Below are 26,908 nucleotides of genomic sequence, written 5' to 3'. Positions count from 1 at the left end.
GATGTAAAAAGAAATTAATTACTAAGTATTAGCAAACATCATGTCAAATCCAACGCATTTGAAAGACAATTTCTTCATTTCCACCAATTGCAAACAAATCTATTCTCACGCGAAAAACGAAGTGTCAGAAGGCATTTCTTATCTTTTTCCCGATCGACATTAATTATCCAAAGTTTTCGTAAGATGCAATTGTGAGAACGTTTTTAATCTCTTTTTACAATCGATTTTAAAACTGTTTGTATTCAAAACGACCTTATCCTATTTCCCTCTCGTTCATAATGTTCATTTTTTAAGCTTTACATAATCCGAATGTGAAGGTTGGATGGAACTTTCTTTGGGGGGGAGGCTGTATGCCGTGAGCCTTTGCCTCAGTTGTGAAGAAAGCGCGCGCGATCGCGCCAGTGTAGTGACAGTTATTTTTTTTTAATCCTCAACCCCGAAGTGCGTTTTGGATACAATGAGGCTTATATTTTGGGTACGTTCGAATTGTTTTTTTTTTTATTATTTATGTATTTTTATAAATGGTAACTGAGCGTGTGTGGCTTTCTAGTAAAAGTTGACCGCGCTTAGGGCTTGTTTGTGACTTGTTTATTGGATTTGGAATTTATTATACTATAAATATTTATATGCATATATGATACGTCCGTAGGTTACTTTCATTTTAATATTAGCACGCATTATAAAATAAGTTTTATTTGAGGTACATATTAGTTAATAAATGTATTAATGGTATTATTGAAAGCTCTACTTTATTATTTTTTTATAAAAATTTAATGAAGTCCATTTAATATAATATTATATCATAATAATATGAATATAATTAAGGATATAATGAAGCGGAGAAATAACAGATAATATAGTACTATCATGAAGAAATTAATTGACGCATGGTCGAAAGTTCAATCACAAGAGAACAATCAGCTTGACCGGTAATAATAATGAATGTCTCTACAGTGAATATTTTATCTCTATTTTATTAATTGTTATTTTTAAATTAATAATATCTGATAATTCTGACAATGTCACGCTTATTAAATTAAATCAAACTAAATTTAAAATTAAAAAGAAATCTTTAATTCAACTATTTGTACGTTATAATTGAATCGTCAATTAATAACTTAGTAAAATAATGTAAGATTCCATACTCATTTGAGTTAATACCTATAAAATTGAAAAAATATAGAGGCTCTACGCATATAAAAAATGCAACGGAAAAAACATGATTCACACTTCAATCAAAAGTTGAAATAATAATTATCACTGGCCAGTTGAAAGTTTTAAAATTGCATAAACTTGGATAATATGAGAAAAAAAATAGTTACCCAACGCGTCCTTTCTACATTGCGTCACGCAAGGAAGTGTGTCAAACTGTGATGAAGAATTCGCGACCGGAACTGCAGCATTGAGCACACCGGTTGATATGCTATACAAGATATTATACTGATAGCTTTGTATACTGGTTTCATATATTATTATGAGTAAATAATGATGTTTTGGAGGAATTATGTGGGTCTATGAGTAAAAAATTATGTAAAAACTGTCTTTCAGAATTATCAGAAAGGTCAGGGATTTAAAAATATAGGAAATGAGTAAATCGGATGTATTATTTTATATATATTTTTCGTTCCGTATCTTGTCTAAAAAATACTCTGTTAAAATAAAAGCTAAAGTTGCACACTCACGATAATTATAACAAAAAGAAAATACTACAATATACTATAGTATTCCACATTGGACGACACGCTTTACAACTCGCCAAGAGACAACCTGCGAATCGTTTTCTCCGGCGTAAAGCCATAACAACACAAACATGTCTAAAACACAACATTTTATTTCATACAAAATCTAGAATCAGAACTTTATAACTTTTTTCTTTGTTTAATCGTGGTGTTAATGGCCAGCTTTATGTTGTGGTTTTGTGTAATTTCCATAGGTAACGATTCGATGTTTTTGACAGATTGTATGACGAAAATATGGAAAGTTTTTTGAAAGTACTACAACACGCTAAAGCTGCTTCATCGATTTTCATTTTATTTTCAACAATAGATAGCATGGTTCTCGACCAAAGGTTTAGTAAGTATATAATTTTAAGTCCAAATCTAGTCTATCATATAGAGATCAGCTGATTTATTAACAAGGGCACCCATACACGGACCGTATTGTGTTGTGAGCTGTACCTACTTATTCAGACTGTGAATATGACATGTTAAATTGAACACACAAATGACAAAACATTAAAATATTCATTCGAACTTTTATCATAATTACCTGTATAATAGCTTAATCACTACATAGTATAAAACAAAGTCGCTTTCTCTGTCCCTATGTCCCTTTGTATGCTTAAATCTTTAAAACTACGCAACCGATTTTGATGCGGTTTTTTTTAATTGATAGAATGATTCAAGAGGAAGGTTGTAGTATATAATTTATTAGGTTTTAGACAAAGGGGGCGAAGCCGCGGGTGGTAAGCTAGTTGCCTATATAATAATCATCCTAATTGAAAAGGGACGGGCTATTTTATAACATCTAATCATATTAAAGCTACATTTAAATAGATCTTAGATCACTGCAAGTGCTAAATGCACGTAATACAGTCCGTTCCAACATGTCATAATAAGCTCATGCAACATCAATTTCGTTACTTCATCTCAAATTATACTCATTATTGTTACATCAGTGAATGTAAGACAGGCCCGGAAGAGGTTTTGTTTTACTTTTAAATGTAGGAGACGTTAACCTAACTTGACCTTTGAAATGTGTGATCTTATATGCATTGTCGTTTTAATATTTTTTTCTTTTTTTGGATTTATTTATTTTTTTTTTTTGGATCTTGATATTATGTGTTTGAGTGTTTGTTAATCGTTCAAAATACAACTTAACCTAATTTTGATAAAGTTCAATCGAAAAATGTCTCGGAAATATTATAAGAGAAATATAAAAATACTTATTTAAATTAAATAAAGCGATATGTAGAGTTAAATAAAATACAGTTTAAATAGAACCAAAAATAACTTACACTAACAAATTATTTTGTCTTATTTCTACTTTGAGCGGTAAATATTCATGACAACAAACTGAAAAGTAAATGTACAGAATTGCATAGTTGGGTCAAAAAGGTTAAGACTTCTGACACAAGTTTTATGTAATACAATCCATGTCACAATCTTTTAGAATGGAGTTGAAATAACAACAGGTTTTCTTTCCTTTTTGTTATTATTTTTTATCACGTAGTCTTATGTGATATTATTAAAGTAGGTGGTAGTCTTAGGCCGCCTTTCCATCTGCAAGAAAACTTCCGCAAGAAATGTCCAACAGTCTGTCTGACAGTAGCTTGCAAGTCTAATTCCGCGTTTCCACCTGCAAGTAGACTTGCAAGTTGCAAGCTGCTGTCAGACAGACTGTCGGACGTTTCTTGCGCAAGTTTTCTTGCAAATGGAAACGCGGCCTTATGTGAGTAATAAAGTAGGTAAGTAATTGTAGTAATTGGCAACTTTAAAATGTAGAGTTTCATCATGGGATGATGATTAGTAAAACTTATTGGTATGTTTATTTAAATATGATGATTTATGAATTTAATAATGTAATATTATATCGGCAATTATAGATATTGTTTGGAACGATGAATAAATTTAATAATAATATGTTAAAAAATCTTCAAAATTTCAGAAATATTGGTGGACAAATGAAATAAAACAATGTATTTTAAAATATTTATTTCACACTCACTATTCTAATGCTCTACATAATATACATAGTAAAAGAGATTTTACACGTATAGTAAAAAAAAAACAATACAGTGATGCCTTTTTTCTTTTAAAATGACGAAAATATAAGGACTACCTGTGGCAGGAAGCCGACAGGTGCGTGATAGGCATCCTTGATTCAATTTAACATGTTTTTGTGCTACTTTTTTGTAGAACAATTCTGTTTTTTAGAAATCGACCACCCACGGTGTTTTAATTTTCTTACTATTTTTTTTTTAAACTGTAATCCGAAATTATTGCTCGTTGCCCATTTTATAAGTACACAATAAATCAGTCACCTAGAATATAATATAATATAATATTTAATCCTGATATTTTCAAAAATAAAAGTATAGTTACACTATATCAAATTTTGACACCATATACAAACCGCTTCAAGTAAATATTGTTCTATTTATCAGTAACCCATATTTATTGCTTCCCTATAGGTATCTAACAAAATACAAGACCTCTATGTAACTAGGCGAAAAGTGAAACAGTGTATTCCGAGTAGGTTACTAGTACCGTTAAATTGTCATTACATCGGTTATTGGCGATCCGCTCCACTTGGCACAAAGTCAAGGCCGAGAGGTTCAATGTAACAGTTTGCTAGTTGACTATTGTTTGGGACCTTCTTTCTAGTATAGTATTATAGTAAGCTTCTATGTGCATCTTTTAAGTCTTTCTAAGTCACTTTCTCTGTCCCTATGGCTATGTCCTCACGTGTTTGTGTATCTTTAAAACTACGCAACGGATTTTGATGCGGTTTATTTAACAGAAAGAGTGATTCAGGAGGAAGACTTTTAAGTATATAATTTATTAGGTTTTAGATAAAGTGGGCGAAGCCGGGGCACAGAATACTTAATACCTAGCAGCTAATGCCGCGGCGCGGGTTGTAAGCTAGAATAGAGAGAAATAGAATAGAAGAATAATGCGTTAAATTACTAGTGTCTAGTAACCACCTATGTTCATATGTTTATCGCTAGTTAAATCTCTATATTCTTCTCTTAATATATATAAATCTCGTGTCACAATGTTTGTCCTCAATGGACTCCTAAAACACTTAACCGATTATAATAAAATTCGCACACCATGTGCAGTTCGATCCAACTTGAGAGATAGGATAGTTTTTATCCCGGAAATCCCTCGGGAACGGGAACTATGCGGGTTTTTCTTTGTAGTACTTACATAAAATTGTCGTGTCACAATATTGGTTACCATACTCCTCCGAAACCTTTTAGTTCATAAAAATCGCACCTTTTTCACACAAACCTGTTGAAAAGCCTTCTTTTAATGTATTCCTTTATAAATTGTATAACACACAACATTAAACATTAACAGCTAGTAAATTAATTAATTAATATTACGAAATACTCCAATTTATTAGTTAATAGAAAATCGTGTCAAAGTATTAAAATCTGTTAATCACTTAGAAATTAGCATTTATTGAGATAGAAAGTGATTTGGCAAAAACCAGTCCACTTAATTAATTACTTCGAATCAAATTATGTTAGATAAGTTTGATCAAAGCCTACAATTTATAATTATAATGTTTATAAACTAATAATTACATAAGGTTTTAAATATTCAGAGCTCTTGAATAATAGACATTTGTACAAAAAAATACTTTTACCACTCGTTTGTACACTGTTTTCGAATAAAAAAGTGAAATGATGTGATACGGTAATGTTATAATAATACAGTTATTAGTTCTGTAGAAGTGAATCTAGGTAGGTACCTCTTTTAACTTTGATATCAGAATTAGGTAGAGACTAGATAGAGCCCGTAGAGATAATATACTTTAAACCTGTTACAGAGCCAGTCATAATAATTATACATACGAAAGGTATTGTTGAATACCACATATCAGCCTAAATAATCGGCCCATCGCATCGAAAGTTGTCAACTCGCACCCTTATCGAATTTTAAATTACTCATGAAAGTACAAATTAATTACTCAAATTACCACACACATAAACGCTTCTATGACGTCACTACATACGATATAATCCCACTCATAATTATCACACATTAAGATAATCGTCATAATTATAAGACAACTAGCTGTGCCCGCGACTTCGTCCGCGTGGAATAGCGACTGCATAGTAGTTACTACTTTACATACAATTATTTAGTAAACACGTACTACCATAAACAATTCATAGAATTGTTAATAGAATTTATTACTAATCTAAGCTAAAAAACTTACGTACTTTCCGGAAATCTGGGGCATTTTCCGGGGATATCCGGAAAATGCCTGTAAAATATCTGGGAAATCCCCCGGAAAATGTGTGAAAATGTCCGGGAAATACCCGGAAAATATGCGGAAAATATCCGGAAAATGCGTGAAAATGTTTGGGAAAAGCGTGGAAAATGCCTGAAAAATCTCCGGAAAATGCCAGGGAAATGTCTGGAAAATATCCGGAAAAAGCGTGGAAAATGCCTGGAAAATCCCCGGAAAATGCCTGAGAGATGCCCAGAAAATGCCCGGAAAATATTCAAAAAATGCGTGAAAATGTCCGGAAAAGGCGTGGAAAATGCCTGGAAAATTCCCGGAAAATGTCAGGGAAATGTCTGGAAAATGACTGGGAAATGCCTGAGAAATATATGGAAAATATCCGGAAAATGCATGAAAATGTCCGGAAAATATCCGGAAAATGCGTAAAAATGTCTGGGAAAAGCGTGGAAAGTGCCTGGAAAATCTCCGGAAAATGTCTGGGAAATGTCTGGAAAATATCCGGGAAAAGCGTGGAAAATGCCTGGAAAACCCCCGGAAAATGCGTGAAAATATCCGGAAAATGCGTGAAATGGTCCGGAAAAGGCATGGAAAATGCCTGGAAAATCCCCGGAAAATGCGTGAGGAATTGCCCTGAAAATGCCCGGAAAATATCCGGAAAATGCGTGAAAATGTCCGGGAAAAGCGTGGAAAATGCCACTTCAAATTTGCGAAGTAATTAAAGCAGACAACCAAAAAAAGAAAAAGAAAGCTAAAATCTTTCATATTAAAATATGTATATGGGATATTCATATTTCATATGTACTTAATGTAAGGGTTTAAAGATATTTTTTTTGATATTTCTCGATTTATTTAAAAAAAAATGATTACGGCCATTATTAGGTTAAGTACTTTCGATATCAGTTTAAAGTTTTTTGTTATCTGTAATACTTACAAAAAAAAAATCGCCTGTGCACACTGAACGATTACACCTTGTACATGAATGCCTTAGCAAATGTTCGCCGTGATTATTTAAATGATCATAATTTTTTTTATTAATGAACCAATTGACATGAATTAAACACTAAATGACAAAAAAATTAACTACAGTTTTGGGTTCAGGATCAATTTAATAATTACACCTGCTAATATTTTTTTACATATTTTCATTGTATAAAATCGTAACATAACTTCCTTTATGTATTGTTCTATTAACACATGGATAATAATATCTTCCCAAGGTACTAAATTTTAATAAAAAAGTTGTTTTTGTTATTTATATCTAAAAAAGAGTAGTTATATTAGACAGAAATAAACATAAAATTTTTATAAGTTTTATGGAAGCTGAATGTAATGCAAATGGGCAAATGTAAAAGTAAAGTTAGGTTTTTAAAATAAATAAATGAAACAACTACCAATTACAGAAAAACTTCTTTTTCAGTTGAAAATTGCTGGATCATGAGTATAATTCTTTATCTCTTACCTTGGGCAGTCTGGAAGAGATCGCTAGTAAGCGATAAGACCGCCTTATGTACATACCGTGTTAATCCATTTGGTATGATTGTAAATATTTTACTTGGTGTGGTACGTATATTAAATTGATAAATAATATGTACTCTGATCCCAGTACTATCTGTACCGCGAAAGCCATAACGATAATAAAACAAAAGTAAAGCACGAATAAAAATCATACTTGTACAGTAGTTGTGAGTGCAATATTTACGTTTCAAAATAACATTTTTTTTGGTACTAAAACGTAGATTCTCACGTACGCACGCTGATACGTGGTTGGCTGCCCCTTTTCTCATTCCCGAAAAATATCCTCTAAAATTACCCAAGATTCTTCCAATGATTGTACCATACGTTGGAAATTAACTTTAGTCAACAATTGACCACGCGCCAGGATACTTATTTCTACTACATCCTCACGCAAATCGTTAATTTTTTATGAACATTGAATCTGTAAATAAAAAAAATGAAAAGATTACTTTACCTTATTTTATTAAAAAGCTACTAACAAATAAAATTCTATCAAGAACTTAAGTGACCTTCTTTGGGCGTATAATATAGTCTTGTAAAAGTTATACATAAAAATAAAATTTCATCATTTTCTTATTTTGTCGTAACTTCAATTCTAATTAAAAACATGAGTCTAACTATATAATTAATTATGTATAAAGAATAAATGTAAAAGCCACATTTTACCTTTTGTGGGAACGCAAGAAGGATTTTTTAAAATGTCACAATTAACTGTTAATGGTGTCTTGTTTGACATCAAATAATAAACATCTACCCTCACTTGTAAAATTTTATTTAGTATATTCACATAAAATATAAGCACCTGAAGTGGACTCTGGGAAGACATGGGTTAAAAAGTTAAATAAATAAGTACAATTAAAAACCCCACCAACATCATATTATTTAATTCTTAATTATAAATTTGCAAGAAGCGTTAAATATGTAAATTGATTTGATTTTAATGAAGTCTCATAGATGGCGCTGTTTCAAATTTGTCTTTATACTACTAAGATTCATTAAACTGTTTCTCTGCCAAAATTACGTAATTTATGACGTAGTTTTTATAGTGTAAAGCTAGATAATAGCGTGGCTTACCCAAAAACAACATTTAAACATGAGTCTTTAGATTGTACGCTGTGTAATACACGGAATACGTTAGAAAAATAAAGGTTCACAGCTCCTCTCCCGGAGGTGATAGCATGATAATGTGTATATAAAAGCCTCACCCGACCTGTTAGTAATATTCATGCAAAATTTGAAGTCAATCTATGCGGTACTTTTCGAGATTAGCTCGGACAAACATACAGACAAACAGACAAACAGACAAACCGACAAACAGACAAACAGACAAAAATTCTAAAAACTATGTTTTTGGCTTCTATATCGATTATAGATCATGGATTATATATTCTTTTAAAAAAATATTCAATGTACAGTTTTGACTTTCCTACGATTTTATTATATGTATAGATTATACAATTTTAACGTCACGTAAACGATACAAGAAAGCTTCAAGATGGCAAGACATCGCACATTATTGTGAATTAGACGAAATTTAGCACACCATTATATGCTTTATGTAATTGGTAATACGATCCATGGGTCTATCTATGGTACTTTTACTTTTTTAAGCGCTAACGAATATTCACTTTCCTTGGAATTCAATTTGTCTATTTGTTATGGTTCAATATGCTTGTATAATTCTTACGTAAGATGAACCTTTCTATTTATATTCGTGGGTAAATAAAATTTACGTATCTTCCATTCAATTGCTTAAAATAATAATTCGTTTCGCGTTTACTAGCTATTTAACATTTGAATGTTTCGGAAATTAATTACGCTGCTCCCAAAATTTATTAGGTATGTTCTAAACGATGGTTCACCTATCGGAAGTACTATTATAGTACGTAATGATTAAAATTTAAAATTATCTAAGTAACCAAATTAAATTCGGGATCACGGGTCGCCGAGAGGTTAGGCGTCGCCACGGTGCGGCAAGGTGAAAGACGCGGGTTCGAATCCTGTCGCGATCAATTTTTTTATAATAATTTAAACAAAGTCAAAAATAATTTATACGTATTTTTTATACGTAATTAATAATTATTATTCTTCTCAAATGTCTTAGTCGTAGAAAGTATTATATAGATTATTTCTAAGAATATATTTAATGGATTTTTAGACGAATGCATAATCGGGACTGCTTTAAAATCAATCCTATTACATTCTACAGATTATAATAATAAGCATAAAAAAGTGACAGTAATGTATCCCCAGTAAATTATAGGTTCAAGGTAGAAAGTTCATTAATTCAATGACTTTTTGTATGCATAATAAGATTTCGAGAGATATTCAAAACTGGCATGGCTAATGCGATTACACAATCCAAATGGATTACTTGCAGTGGAATATTAATATAATAATATAGGATCTCCATATTCATGCTGTATCTATTTTAATCTGTGATTCGGAACTGTCATATACATATTCATAACTGTCATTTGACTGTCAGTCATTCTGTGGTCATCAAGAAGCTTATATCTTCTGGGATCGGGAGTTGCCATTTGTAAAAAATACACTGGAGATTTCGGTATGAACATTGACGTGTAACAAGAAAATTGTTGTGTTTTATCGTAATATCGTTTTATAAATAATGTATTGCATTGTGAAAAATTGCAGAAGTGTTTGGACACCAAATTCTGGCATAGAATTTCACAGGCAAGTGTATATTTACGTTATTTACAATATTCCTCAATACTCCTGCATTTACCTGTTTAGAATCATTTCAATGGCAAAAATTGTAAAATTTTGCATCATTTTAGAAAGCAGTCATGTTAAATTTGTTATTTTCCTAATACTTTATCATTTTTCAACAAGTTTTCAATAAACAAAATTAACAAGTAAGGTAACCATGATGACGAGTTTTTATGGATAGTGAAGAGAATATATTGTAATAACAATATTATGATGAAATTTAGAACACCATTTTCAAGATTTTTACTAGTAATGAAACAACACTCGACATCGGTATTGCACTCACATGTAGTTATAAGATTGTTCGTTTTTACATTGAAATTTATACTTTTTTAACTTACCTCATATTTTTTGTTTTAGGTATTTCAGCTTTCCAAAAAGTAAAATAAAAAGAAATATATGTGCCCATCAAGGGTAAAATTACTGAGGATTACGACCCAGACAAAAATACCTTTTGAAAAATAAACTTTGTAAAGTTAGCTGAAATTTGTGCAAGGCGTTTATTATAAACAGTTTTTCTTTGATGATTTTGGCTTGAAATTGACCCGTCGAAGCAACGCGTTTAAAAAGATCTGAGTAGCTTACAATTTGGTAAGCAGCATCTGATGCAAAACACAACTTTCCTCTATTTACAAAGGATGTTAATGCTATATATCGGTTCATATCCAGGCTTTGTAGCCAAGAGTTATTTAAAACTATCATTCTATACCAATTAAAATTGTATGTACCTATAAAGTATGGCCAGTAATATTATAATATAATTAATACTGTTAAAAATATATGTCGTTATTATTTATAGACCATGATTTTTAGTTTTTTCTATTTCGAAAAATCCTGAATATACAAACCAGTGTGGTCACCCACAGAAAGAGACAAAAAACAACACTGACGTCATTCAAGGTTATATTTTCTTGTGACAAGTCAATGGTCATAGTGCAATCTCCAGTCATACTACAACCATAGATAATACAATAATACCCTAGTATTGCTCTGAGAATAATACTATACTAATTACCTACTATTACCATGGAAGTAAGAACTTTTCATATTATATTATGGACCTCATATACAATACTAGCTGTACGCCGCGGTTTTACCCGCATTTCTACGCTCCTGTTGGTCTTAGCGTGATGAAATATAGCTTATAACCTTCCTAGATAAAATGGGCTATATAACATCGAAAGAATTTTTCAAATCAGACCAGCAGTTCCGGAGATTAGCGCGTTCAAACAAACAAACAAACTCTTCAGCTTGAATATATTAGTATAGATTTTCTGATCATTATTCCATAATTTACTAACCACAATAATAATTGGAGACATTATTAAAGTAATTTGACGCTTATGTTATCATGCAAAGAAAGAAGTAAAGTTAAGCTATTACGCAGGCAAATATAATGTAGATAGGTACACCATTCGAAGACTAATCGGTTATTATATTAATTACTAGCTTACCGCCCGCGGCTTCGCCCGCTTTTTCTAAAACGATTTGAGATTTAAACTATCCTATCTTTCAAGTTGGATCGAACTGCACATGGTGTGCGAATTTTATTATAATCGGTTAAGTGGTTTAGGAGTCCATTGAGGACAAACATTGTGACACGAGATTTATATATATTAAAAGAATATCATTCAACATAATATTATGAATAATTGTCCTAGAGTCTTTTCGTAAAATAACAACCAAAATCTTTATAATATAAATTCTACGCCATACAAAATTACCTATGAGGTACTTACCTATTAACAATAACTTAGACATAAACATTTCCTGTTCTTCATACATTCTAGCTTTGTGAAATACATATAACACGGAAATAATTTTTCAAATCGGACCAGTAGTTTCCGAGATAAGGGCGTTCAAACAAACAAACTCTTCAGCTTTATAATATTAGTATAGGTTTTAGACAAAGCGGGCGAAGCCACGGGCGGTAAGCTAGTAACCTATAGAAAGGAGGTCAGCCATCTCTTAAATGAATTTCAATTTCCGCAGTTATTATGAAAATTATGATATGGAAAACTATGTCGGCTCTTCATTTTAGGTACCTATATCTAGCTATCTTTCTAGGTACCTATATAATTTGTTATAGAGCCTCATTTTCAAAATTATATTTGCTTAACATTATTAATACTTGAATCTAAATATTAATTGAATGTATTAAGAATAAAATTTACATAATCAATTACTTAGTAATTATAAGTACCTATGTAGAGTAGGTATGAGTACCTTCTCACGTAGCATAGGTATCAAAGAAGGTTTATCAAATAGAAATTTCTAAATTTATATTCAAAAATCAAAAATATTATTTCATCGCTAAATTTCTTCGAAACAAGTTTACATTACAATCAAAACACACTTATACAGACAAATAACAATATAGATAATAGATAATAACAAGGATAATAATTGGATAATAATTAACACACAAATAACAATATAGATAATATATAATAATAAAAAGTAAAAAATGTGTGCGTGCACACACAACACATGTAAGAAGTGAAACTTCTTTATGACCTTATTTTTCCAAAAAATATTTACTATATGCAACTCTACATAAATACGTCGAATCACGCGTGGTAGGGATAAGAAAAAGATGGCGCGTAACGAAAAAATGTTACACTACATTTTTTTCCAATCCTGTTATAGAAGTTTCACTTCAAAAATTTCTTTTTTCCCCCCAAAACTGGTGTCACATCTTACCGCATACACCACATATACAAAATTGCCCTGACCCATCACTGTGTTAGTATCAAAATATAAATAAGTCAGCAGAGACGTAAGCGCGTAACTGTTGACCATTTTCACTCTCACTCCAAATCAGAACGGACTGGTCTGGCCGGAATGTAGTAGAAAGCACCGCATCTTAATGAATATAGGCGTGTTTCGGCCAGACGGAAAGACGCGCGAAATTGTTGTAGATTCAAAAAAATAACATAGATTAAAAAGTTGCATAGATTAAAAAAGATTGGATAAGAGGGCGGTTGGTGAGGGGAACGTAGAAAAAAAAAATTATAAAAAATGAGATAAGATCATCAATTTAATGTAAACGCTTTAAAGATAAGATACAAATAGTTATATTTTCAATTGAAGATTTTAATAAAATAAAAAAATATTTACCTACCTATTAATTAAACTTTAAAATGAATAAGTATTTACCACATTTATTTATGAGCGCCATAAATAATTATCGACTTGGGCTTTGTTGTATAAATAAAGCAAAAAATAAAATTAATTACGAAGCACCTTTGCAAAAGTAGATGCTAATTCCTTCTTGCTAATTTTCAGAATTACTATATCACGTCGGGGTCACCAATGTTGAGTAGTGCCTTTGCCCCCAAGGTTGCCCAAATAATAAAACCTTTCCTTCAACTGCTTTATTACTCTTCACAATACATAAGTGTTATTTATGCTAGCCGTTATGCACTACTGACTTTAAATTCTAATAAATCTAAAAAGCGTCGGGGAAACAATGTGGACGCACACATAAACAAAAAGCTCGATCAGCGAATTGTACATGTGTGTCCCTACAGTATGTATCAATATTACTTGTTTATTTATTTCTTACAGCTTATCAAGCTTTAAGAATACGCTAACTCTGATTAGACTCTTATCGGATTATGTTGTCGGTTGTTATTTTTTACTCTAACCGGATCGAACTTTCGATCAAGTCTTTCGAAAAACCTTGTAATGACAGACTGGCAATGGCCTGTCACCCTTGAAAAGCCGAAAAAGTTACATTTGAATGTACATTAAAGTAATATATGAATTGGGTCACAATGTCAGCAATAAATTAACAATATCAAGACAATTGTATATTATTAGCTAAATACAATAAAAATATAGTTACATTCATATTTACACTATTAACCTATTTTTACTTAGAGCATTTACATTAAGTAGAAAATATACTGAATCGTCATTCAATAAAAGTATAACAAATGTGTTATTACTTATTTAATCATTCTGATAACACTAATTTTAACAACTGCTGTCTAACCGCAATAAGAGCAAAAGCTCCATAACAATTAGCACGAAGGTTCCAGCTATTACATCAATAAGTGGTCACCCATCAAAAAACAGACCGCGAACTTAACTGCTTAACCCACAGATCGTTCAATCATGCAGCTAGTCACGATCACTCCTAACAAACCAATTATAAGAAATCCTGTTCTTAAAAGCACACATTTTAGAATCACTGGTCATTTTTTCAAGCAAATTAAACCAGTGATGAGGCATTACCTTTTCGGTAGACACTAATAAAAAATCTAACCTTTTGATAGCGACTCTCACAGTAACCATATAAGTTAGTCTATCATTAAATCCTCTAACAGCATTCCATAAATGTTTGTCGACGTTTGGTTGCAATTTGACTGCATATTTTCGAAGCAGGTGCATATGTAGAGTAATTACTGATTACGCTTTCAACCATAGATAAAGAATAAAGAAATTTCTTTAAAAAATTATAAAAATTATATCGCTTAATACTATTCTTTAAATAATTGTAGAAAATTGTGTTTTGATTGTTTTTCCAACTATTTCAAATACATTCCTTAGTTATTGATCAACGAGGGCGTCCATAAATTAAGTGAGGTGTTTTTTTTTCAAATTTTTGAAATTGTAAATACTCTATCAGTATTATTTTCTATTGTAAATAATAAATATTTACTTCACAATATTGTTTTCGCTTCACGTCGTTAGAAAGCCAACCCTTAGTCACGATTTCCGATGCCTCCACATGATACTCTTTGAATTCAAAATGGCTGACATGCATATAGATGTAGACGCAATTGTTGCAAGGTGAACGCCTAGATGATGTTATTACGTACAATCTTTCACAATTTGTTAAATGACTAGCGATTCTGGTAAAAACATCATGAATCACGAAGTTTCTTTCCTTCTTTAGTTTCCAAATCAATGTACTGAAAGCTATATTTTAATGAAAAGTAACCTAATATTATAATTTCTATACAAACGACACTCCCATGTTGCATACTCATTATATACATAGTGTTCATATACTATTGAATCAGATTTTTTACTAAAAGATTAAATACGCTATCTATTTTCAAACTTTGTAGTAGAAAAAGTGGTATACCTAACTACATTTAATAAAACAATATGTATCTATCTGGGTTTAAACAAGAAAATTATGAAAGTTCTGAATCCTTGAAAATATTGCATTATGTTGTAATAACTGCAAAATGTGTTAAGTGAAGATGCCAAAATGTTACTCAATTATTTCAACCGCTGAAAGGAACTTTTAAACAACTTGTAGAGAAGCGGCTCAAGGTCATGATTTATGAAAAAGCTCTATAATAAACTTGATAGCTACGGATAACGGAATATCTACATTCTACACTAATAATAATTATTCTACTTCTATAGTTCTGTAATATATCTAACTACCTAAGTACTATCAAAACATGAACATTTGTGACGCTTTATGGATGGCTTATTAATTAATTTTATTGATGAATGGATTTTTTTTTCTTAATGGAAAAAAGGCACCTCGGTTACGGTTATGAAAAAGTTTGTCTCACAGATAGATTATTATCATCCACATTAGCAAATAGCATAAAGACTACAAAGACGAAGGTGAAGCTGCGTACAGAAGCTTGTTTAATAATTCTATAATAAGAACATCGACTTATTTTCGAAGAGACAAAATATGGGGAAGTCTTATGCAGGCTACTCACATGCCTGCAGCAGGGGCAATTTAGAGAATAGCTGAAAAGCTGTTCTCTAAATTGCCCCGAAGCTGCTCCGACCTCAGTGCAACCGAGATTGTCCCTGCGGCAGGAGTGTGAGTAGCCCGCTTTACAGGACTTTTTAATTTTTCATACGTAAATAAACAGTTTTCTACAACTTTAACCTTAAACTTGTAAGTAAATAATAAACATTAACGTCAGATAAAGCACGATATGATACACGCGAGAGTGTAATGGCATGCCATAATACTTTCATTACTGCTAATTATGTTTTTATGTGAGATAATAGGCCTATACGAAACATTCTTGAGAAATTTGACACTTGAAATCGTTTTGGAAAGTAACCAAAATAACTTGCATGTTTTTATTTGGAAATAAAGAAGGATGATCTTTATTTTCTACCTTTGTTCCGAAGAAATTAAGTAGATACCTAAAGAAGCACATTTTGGTAGTAAATTAAAAATGACATTGAATTATTATGGCACCGCGTATAGGGTTACAATTAAAAACAATTTTGGTCCAATAATACTCCTTACCAGACATCAGTTACATAAAGATAAAACAATCTGTACAATGTTCCTAATTTCTTCTATTTTGCCACTCTGAATTTCAATACGTTTAGTTTTACACCTTCTAGTTAAAAACGTCTAGCATATGCATTAACTATCATTAATTTTATAACAAAACATGGAAAGACGCAGCCGTTTCCGCGGTTCGCACCTATTGTTACAGTTGTATAATTACCGCAAATCATCTTAACGTTCACTTTTAAGATGGGAATAATTTTAAATTTAAAGAAACATTTGAAATAATACAACGCGAAAATCAAGAGGCACGAAGTGGCCTAATACACGTATTTTTTTATATATATTTTTTTTTTGCATTATAATAAACTATTATGTATATGTCTAGCTATTATATGGGCTTAGAACTGATTGAACCATCAAATATATGAGTTCTTATTTTAATGAAATAAATGTAAATTTATAAGAAATTTGATATTAGTACAAATCCGATTTGTATTTGTATATTCACACAATAGTATAATAGTAAAATATAACATCTACGCCGACTAAAAAAAATTACAGAAGGCACATTTTAATTTTTAACGTAACTAACTGTGTCATTAATTGCTTAATTTTGGATATTTTATTCTATAAATACCTCATAATATTATTATTAAATCTAGAGCTTGTGCAGGATAATTATATTTTTTGCAATCTTTAAATCATAAAACCTCAGCATATTTTATATTGTAATAACAACATCCCAGCTCAAGAATAACGCAAAAGTGACGATATTTATTCTGAATTTCAATACACAATCTTGTATTAAAAATAACATTACATTTTACGTTCTCTACATTTGATACTTTGAGGCTGTTCGAATGATGAATAAAAAGGTCTAATTATATGAAATTTGACAAGATTACCAAGGTCTACAGTATCACATTCCATTCTGTATAAAAGCTAACTACATATATACTAATCTGTAAAACGAATAAAAGGTGGTGAAGATAATAATTTCAACGTAACAAATAGGTAGTTACAACGCATCTTACATTTTATTTACCATTCAAATCTTTATAGCAATTTATTTTTAACTAACACAATTCCACGGAAGCAATAAACACATTTTATAATTTCTACATCATACAAATATTTCAATATCCTACTAATATTATGAATGCGAAAGTTTGTATGGATGTATGGATGTTTGTTACTCTTTCACGTAAAAACTACTGAACCGATTACAATGAAATTTAGCACACATATAGAGGGTAACTTGGATTAATACATAGGATAGTTTTTATCCCGGAAATCCCACGGGAACGGGAACTATGCGGGTTTTCCTTTGCAAACGCGGGCGAAGCCGCGGGCGGAAATCTAGTATATAATATATTAACATTTAACAGCAAAAACTGCATGGAATTAACAATAACCTCATTCTGAAAGCTCTCATAACGTAGCTATAAATACACAAATAAGTAGTTATAATTTGTCATGCAAACCATGCTTCCAAGCCGTGGGAACAAGGAAATTTATTGAGGTAGCTATCGCTTACACAGTTATCTGAAATTATAGCTTTCTAGAATTATCTAGACTAGATTGAGAAGTCAAGATGCGTACTGAGATAATCTTTGAATCGATTATTATTTGATCTGTTTTAAACACTATTAAAGTACTAAAATTTTTCGAATGTGCCATGAATTTTCACGAAATTATCTGTGAAAAATCAGACCATTATATTAAAAGACAAATAAAATAAAACAATAAGTAAGCCAATGCATATTACATAACATTTAAATATTATTATAATTTGGGCTGTTATTTAAAATAACTAAGTAAGTGTGACGCAAAGTGCGTAATAGTATAATTAAAATATTTCCGTTAATCAGGTCAAAATTCTTTGTAATTGGAATTACTTATATTGAACAGTTTTTAAAGCACGCCATTCACAATAGCTTTTAATACTTTTTATCAGTCGGATCGAACAAAAATAACTTAAGTATACAAATTTAAAATATAGTGTCGTTTATTCCAATAAATAAAGTGATAAATTGCACGTTTTTTTGTTAGTCTGAGAATGTAATATCACTAATTGTTTATTGAAAAAAGTCAAACAATAGGCTTCACATATCATTTCTCAATAAGCCACAACTAAGTGTTACTCTCATATTATTATGTTTATGTAATAAGTTTGAAAGTAAACGTAGTCCGCAAAATTTTTTTTTACGAGTAGGTAACCCTTATTAACAAATTATTTTTTTTTCGAGTAATCAAGTACCTATTAAAAAAAATAATATTATCTGCTTATTGTTAAAATCGAACCAGCGGAAATAAATAACTTAATCAAAATCTAACAGTTTATTTTTTGGATTTTCAGCTAAAGTCTCTGAGTTATTACCTTTAGACTTAAGGGAACTAAGGAATATTTTCATATAATATACCTATACCTTGTACTTAAAAAACTTATTCGTCGTATAACGTAGGTAGTATACAACAATATTAAATAAAAAAATTGTAGTAAAAGTAGTGTTTATTTGTTGTTCTGTAATAAACATTATATTTAAATATAGCATACCTACTAGATTTCCGCCTGCGGCTTCGCCCGCGTTTTCAAAGGAAAACCCGCATAGTTCCCATTCCCGTGGGATTTCCGGGATAAAACCTATCCTATGTGTTAATCCAAGTTACCCTCTATATGTGTGCTAAATTTCATTGTAATCGATTCAGTACCTGGTTTATGCGTGAAAACCATACATACACACATACAAACCTTTCCTCTTTATAATTATATTAGTACCTATAGATACAAGCACCTCGAAGACAAAAGTTACATACGACGAAAAACTTAAACTTAACTAAGTAGTGTACATAAAAAGATCGTAAACTTTAGGTAGGTACCATCTACATTCTACATTTCTCTCGTTATGCATACTCAGTTTTTTGCAATCATGTGTGAATAAACATAGTACATTATCTGTGGTGAGACACTGTGAGACGTGGTGAGACCTCCGAATGATTAGATAATGAAGTGAAATTAAATATTCGTGTAGATGATACTTGTAATGCCTGAGAATTATTTAAAAAATTGACAGGCGATTATTGACCTATGGTATGGGTAATTAACTATAGCAATCTTAAATTACAAGACGTAATACCTACCTACCTAGTAATTACGAAATAATCTGAAACTTCTGAAGATAAATATGAAATTTAAAAATGATTCATAATATTATAATTAACGATATAAGTAGTTTACCTACTTATATTACCTGATATATTTTTGGAAACGACTGTAATTTTTGTATAGGTACAGCTACTTACTTGTAAGTATTATATTAAAAAACTAATCATTTTCCTTTATAGTGTAAGTAGTAAAAAATAAATTAAACATAGGTACGACAAACGATAACAAATCATCAATCAATCAAATATGTAATATAAAAAGGTTTTTAAGGCTCATAAAACTATTCTTTAAAAAAAAAAGAAAGTGATGGCGTATGGATTCCCGCCACCGGCTCAGCTATAATTGACCTCTCGTGACATACCAATCTTAAACACGGTCTACTTTTATTTTTATTGGAATGCTGACGAACAGGTTTCCCATAAATATTTCGAGTGATTCAAGGAACAATATTTGGGATGGGAATATTTTTGAAAATAATATTCTCCAAATCGCTTTAATTTGTTATCAAACAAACGTCAAAATAATATTATACAGATATCAATTGCCCGCCATACTTAAAAATTAAAAAATACAGATAACGAAAAAAATTAATTTTCTACGACATCCTGTCCAAAATGCACCTGCATATTTTGACATATTACGTCACACGCCATTCCTCGTCGTCTTTAGTTTTTACGACGTGTACCGAAACATATGTGCAAACATTACGATTTTCACAAACACTTTCACTTGCTTCGGTCACGTCGTATGTTAATGTAATAGTCACAAATATTGGACACTATTTTATTTTATCGTTCAAAGGAGAAGAGAATGACACCCAATAAAGACTTATTAACACACGCTAACGTATTGTTATAGTTTTATTTAGCAGTAACTACTCCTACTACGTGTCATGTTATAATAATATGACATTTATAGTTCCTACAAATCTAATTTGAGTTTTCTTTATTTCAGGTTACAGCCTTGGCTGTGCTCACCATATCACAAGCAAAGAACTCGACAGCAAAATCGAAGCCGAAAAGACAACTAGACAACATTCGAACGCCACAAAACCTGCAGTACTCCCTAGTTCTACCCCATTCAAGAGTAGCCCATTTCAGAGCTCTCTCCAGCAGCAGCCGTAGAATATCCAATGTCTCACCGAGAGGAGGAAAATTACCACCGTACGCAGTACAGATGGAACCGGTCGTTCAGTACTCGCAAAAAGATCCTCTATATGACCCTAAACAAGATCACTATGAAAATACCGGTGTAAACAAAAACGATATTGCGCAATCAAAGATTTTAAATGTCAATGACCAAAGTGCTGAAGGCTCATATGGACTTTCTTACGGCAGCCTTCCAACTGCTCCTTTGTACAGCGATGATCATCAACACTATTACGAGGCTCCAGAACCGATTATTGAAATTATCATCAAGGAGTCTAATGAGTCTTTACCCGCTCCACCACCTCAACCAATTCAAAAGAAGAAAAAGGAACCAGTACAAGTTTTTTACGTTAAATACAGCAAGGACCCGCATTCTAAAGACAAAGTGATCTATGAAAAACCTGTACCGGCCATTACACCTCCATCGAATGATGAAGATGATCACCATGAACACTACGTTACAGTAACACCTGAGCCTTATTATGTGCCAGCTCAAACAACTACTCTTAGGGCCATTATTAAACCTGAATCGGAAATTTATCATACTGATAGTAACGTGAAAGTAACTTTTGGAAATGAAGGTCGTCATTATGGTAATAGGCGTGAAGAAAGTCCTTCAGAAAATCATGAAGAAACCGCACCAAGACCTGTCATTGCTTTACCCAATTCGCAACCAACTCAAATTCCTCATGAAAGATCAGTGTCTCCGAATACTCATTATCAGGACCAAAGACAAGTAGCGTCAGCACAACACAATTATCAAGCTGGGCATAATGCTCAGAACCGTATTCAATTCCAGCCACCGTATATAAGCCAAGAACCGCAATTGCCAAGACAAAGACCACCATTGGTCCAATTCAAACAGGAATCACAAATACATAGACAAAGTCAGCAATCCTTTGGATCCTCTCCCCCGAACCGCCCACCATCATTCTCAAGCTCATCGGCACCAGCTGGTCATTTTACGGGCTCTGGACCAACAGTTCCTGGGCCAATAGGTCCTCTTCTTCCAACGATATCGAGACCTAACAATCCACCAGCATTCCAACCAAGGCCCAACAATGCTCCACCTTTTCCACCAAGGCAACATTTTAGTAACCCTTCCAGAACTAATTTCCGACCCGCACAACAGAGACCCTTCCACCCGCAGCCTCCAACATATTTTGACGAAGCTAAATATCTTCAAGAAAATTATCACACGATAACAACTGACCAAGTAGAAGCTCAAAAAACACAACCACAATCACAGTCTTTCAATATAGGTACTCAACAAGGCAATTCCAATCCAATAGTCTTCAACGATCGCCCACAACAACTCATTCCTTACAATCAGCAATTACCACAACAACGCCCACCTCAACATTTTGATACTTCAAGTAAACCAGGCTTCGCTGCTACTCCGACTAGATCTCCATTCTTCAACTTAAAGCCAGCTCCTCCACAGATTGAAAGTCATCGTCCCCCATTCCAACGTCAACCGCAACAACATTTCAGCTTCCATCAAGGTCCACAAACATTAAGACCATCACCACCGGGACCTTCTATCGATAATCAAAATACATTTTCTAGTCATAACGCTATTTCACCTTCCCCATCATCGATACCTCAAACTCAATTCCTACCACAACCATCATCTCCTCCTCTATTTAGTTTCCACCCGCAACCATCTCCAAACCCTCAGCAGGCTAGCTTTTCAGAGAGACCACAAGGATTACAAACTATCCACGATCAAAATGTAGCCCAATTTGTTCCGAAAGATAGCGAGTTAGTTCCAGCTATATCTAAATACGAACAGCATATAACTGTGAATGACCCTACTACCCAACCTAACTATGGTGGATTTGTAGGAATAAATCAACCATCGCCGACATCAAACTATCCTCAACAACAATATTCTCAGCAACAAGTACATCAACAGGTACAAGTCCAGGAACAAAGCCATTTACAACAACAACAGCATGACCGACAACAATATCAGCAGCAACAGCAACAGCAAGAGCTGCGCCAACAACACGAGCAGCAAAGACAACAACTTCAGCATCAGCATCAACAAGAACAACAGCGTCAGCAGCAACAAGAACAACAGCACCAACAACAGCTTCAACATCAGCATCAACAGGAACAGCAGCACCAACAACAACAGGAACGCAACCAACAACAACAAGAACGCAACCAACAACAATACTTAAATGCTGAGCAAGAACAAGTGCGACAACAATTGGCTCAAAATGTGCGTAAGCAACAAGAGGAGATCCAACGTCTTCAAAATCAATTAGTATACCAACAACAACATCTGCAACAACAACAACAACAAGAACAGCAACAGAGAAATCAATATGAAAATAATTATAATCAATATAGTCAACAGCAACCTAGTTCCCCATCCCCTCAATATGTTCAAGAGAGAGCGCGGCCACAACCATCATATGTTTCGAGTACATCTTCACCACCTTACTATCAATCAACTTCTAGAACCGTAGAGATTAAACCAACTACACAAAAATACGTATCAACAACAGCTAACAGTATAAGCCATGCCCATGAATCAAAGAAAGAAGAGAAGAAAAAGCCAGCTATAGAACTCCCGGATGAAGTTCCTGACGATCTACGTCAACAACTGCTATCATCCGGCATTTTAGATAATGCTGATATCAGTGTACTTGACTATGACAAAGTCGGAGAAACACCCTTAGAGTCTCTGCCACCAGACCAATTGGCTAACTTCTTTAGTGCCGGTGGTGGCCAACAACTTGCTGGCAGTGAACATAGACCAATAGTTGTAGCACCGAACGGAGATAAAATTGAATCAAGAATAGATGACTCCGAATTTGATGATGACCAAGATATAGCAGCATCTGAAAACGTAGAAACGATTGTCGCCGCACCATCTTCCAAAAGTCAAGTTGAAATGAAAGTTGTTCATTTTAATCCCAATACACCAGAGGGTCAAGAAATCGCTAATCAATATGTAAAGGAAGATGCAACTCAAGTTGATCCCGTTGCTTTAAATGACAAAAAATACAACAGATATTTGCCTTTAAAAGTAAGCGGAAATCAATTCCCATTACCAGATGTAATAAAAGGAAGAAAAGTAACCTCGGTGGTTGTTCTAGCTCCGGTCGAAACTAAAGCTATTAACGATGACCACAGTCGAGCTGAACGTGCTGCAGGAGACAGCTTGAAAGGAATTCAATTTGTTGCTGGAGATAGTCTTCACAATCTTTTGAAACGACCAACAAGAGCCAATTTTGAAAAATGGCTTGATGTGGAAAAGAAAACTGAAACCGACCAGCAGTCCGTCGTTCTTCTCGTAACTGAGTAAGTAGAACTTTGTAATGATGTATGTAGGTATTTTTCTGTTAAACAGAATGTCACAATATTTTTTTACATAATATTATTATGTAGTTTATTTTTTATTTCTCTTTAGGGCTGCAGCATGTTTCTAGTATTTTGAAATTAACTTTTTATGTGACATGAATGAGCTTGAACAACAAACTATAATATTATTTAAGTTTCAAGCAACCTTTCAATATTTTATTAATTATACTCAATCTTAACCTTACCAAAATTAGCCCTAATAAACCCCTGAATATTTTAAAACAAGTCTAAACAAAATCGAAAAAGATATGTACAAAAACAGCGAAATTCTTCAATTATACAAAAATGCAAGCAAAATAAAAAAATCCTCCATAGATTTTCCGTCCCCATTCATGTAAAGATAAAAAGATAGGCATTTTGTTCTGAAAACAATCAATCATAATTGTGTTTATGTTACAGGAGCGAAGACCCGAAAGAAGAGAAGGAAATCTTCATGTACGATATAGCATCAGGCAACATCAACAAGCTAAGTGGCGAGCTCTCCAACGCTTTCGTCGAAGCCGCAGAGAACAACTCTCTTAGCAAGGACATCGAAAAACTAGCCATCGAAGGGGAAGGCACACCCGAAGACTTCAAGAAAGATTCTAAAAGTGAATTAGTCGCTGAAGGTTCCGATAATGTGCCATTGTTTGTAGATATTTCAGGGTTAAGTTTAGATCAAAAGAGAAACCAACTATCCATCTCATCTGGGTACAGCAAAACGAAAAGAGGAAGAAAATTGAGAAGACAAAGAACCTAACGCGTTACAGTCGAAGAGACTGATTTTTGTAAATAGTATAGTGTTAGTATTACTAAATTATAACGACGTGATGTTTTGTACTTAGTCGTAACTTTTTTACAAAAGTGATAATCGAGTTGTATTATATTAAAACAAACTTACATAATGACACTTTGGTTTTTATTTCCTATCTATAAGATATTAAGAACTACTGCTACCTGATAACGTTAATATATTAATTGACTTGACTATTAATTAATTATTATTATGGAAATAGAAAAACAAAACACCTAGGTACCTACCTGTCATTTTCTTTTAGAAAACCCGAGAAGAAAACCGTTTTTCCAAGATGGTGTAATGGTGAAGTTTATGAGTAATATTTTTCCATAATGCGATTCAATTAAAAAAAATTAAAGCACATAAATTAATGTAATCGATGTGACGATAAAGATTTTGATTTCAGTATTTAGGATGAATAAGATTATGTTATTGCACGAAAATACTTTTTATGCTAAAAGTGAAAAAACAACTTACACAAATAATTTCATTAAATTTTAATCTAGTAACCGCTCATATGCTTCAGAAAAAAAAATGACCCCTTGCTTTGTTCCGTGCATCCACAGTTGCAATAACACGATCGCAAATCTTATTTCGTGCAACTGTGGTTGCAAAGCGACTTACTTATTTCAATTGATTATAAACTCTATTTCATACTCTCAGAGTCTAACTTTTACGTATATAAACCAAAGACAACTAATTGATTCAATCTATTTCCACCCAATACTACCAACCTTTCAAACAGAATTTTGGGAATATCTTAGTTTGTGTCTTACGTGTCTTACAAGGCAGTGTTAAAATATGCCGTAACTATTGTATTTTATTGATTTCTACTCGTGTTTACTCACCAAATTGTTCTCTAATATGTGTTTTATTGTTATAAAGTAATATTTTAGTGACCGTTGTAATAAATATGTAATAAAGACGACTTTAAAAGTTAGTAGACTTTAGACGATTTCATAACTTTTAAAGGTATACGGTAATCATATATTGTTAAAATAACACAGATTTGTATAGTATTATTTCAATAGCAATCGATTACAATCAATATATTTGAAGTACTCCTCTCGCGGAAGTCATAAATTAAGTTTTAATAGCGGTGGGTCGAACGCGCGGCGCACGTTCCAGAGCACTAGCAAAGTAGGCTACCTTTATTTTTTTCGGAAGCAATATAACGTATTTCATTTTTGCAACTGTGGTTGCGCAAAGCATATGAGCGGGTAAGGATTTCAAACAATTTCAAAGCTACCGCCACTTCACACCCACATTCACATCACATCTCACTTCCCTCACAACACAGGTTATATAGGTTATCAATAGGTTATGTGAATCACAGAATGAAGATTGTTGTAGAAACAAATAGTTATAATTATTGATTAATTTATATTTTATAACACTCTTTCTAGATGGTAATTTAAACGCATTTTGTATCATAAAATATTACAAACAATCGTATCGAATCATTTTAATTATCTGTGCCCGTAACAATGACAGATTGTGCCATGTTTATTTTTACATGTTGGAACACTGACAGTAAACGTCAAACATATGGATTATTGTGGTGGTGGGTCGGTTCAGGTCGGTTGTCGCAGTGTAAAATTCTTCGTCTTTATTTTTCATGATTTTATAAGTTTATTTTTGTGTTAAACATGATGGAGGGATCATTGAGCAAATGGACAAATGTGATGAAGGGGTGGCAGTACCGGTGGTTTGTGCTGGACGAGAACGCTGGGTTGCTTTCATATTATACGGTTAGTGACGTTTATAGTATTATCTTTAGAAGTTTAGACGATTCGTATTACGAGCTATAAACCGATTTGATTCCAATAGCAAATATATTCCGATTTACACACCTCTGTCTTTGGACGGAAAATGCTTATTCTTTATTTGGTTTTGTTTACATAGGTGTGTTATAATCAAAAGGTTACATCTACAAGTTGTTAAAAACTTGTTCAAACTTACTTTAAGTTTTTATT

At 32.5% G+C, this 26,908-nt stretch overlaps 2 protein-coding genes across 5 annotated transcripts in view; both read left to right on the top strand.

The window, feature by feature from the left end:
• The first annotated feature begins 377 nt into the window (after positions 1 to 377).
• Positions 378 to 25,046, top strand: LOC123698938. The gene is made up of 3 exons (XM_045645766.1): positions 378 to 475; positions 20,586 to 24,097; positions 24,557 to 25,046. Exons 1-3 carry the CDS (start codon positions 458 to 460, stop codon positions 24,894 to 24,896), a joined length of 3,870 nt encoding a protein of 1,289 aa, XP_045501722.1. The 5' UTR covers positions 378 to 457; the 3' UTR covers positions 24,897 to 25,046.
• A 1,469-nt stretch (positions 25,047 to 26,515) lies between these two features.
• Positions 26,516 to 26,908, top strand: part of LOC123698939 (oxysterol-binding protein-related protein 9) — a 74,831-nt gene continuing 74,438 nt past the window's right edge. For all 4 annotated transcript variants that reach the window (XM_045645771.1, XM_045645770.1, XM_045645768.1 and 1 more), the window contains exon 1: positions 26,516 to 26,683. In XM_045645771.1, coding sequence (XP_045501727.1) covers positions 26,582 to 26,683 — 102 coding nt within the window. In that variant the 5' untranslated portion in view covers positions 26,516 to 26,581. The remainder of the gene's footprint in view (positions 26,684 to 26,908) is intronic.

Source organism: Colias croceus, chromosome 17 (assembly GCF_905220415.1).
Source record: "Colias croceus chromosome 17, ilColCroc2.1".
In the NCBI taxonomy this organism is placed as follows: Eukaryota; Metazoa; Arthropoda; class Insecta; order Lepidoptera; family Pieridae; genus Colias; species Colias croceus.
Note: the sequence above shows the minus strand (reverse complement) of the source record. Positions and strands in the feature narration are given on the sequence as shown.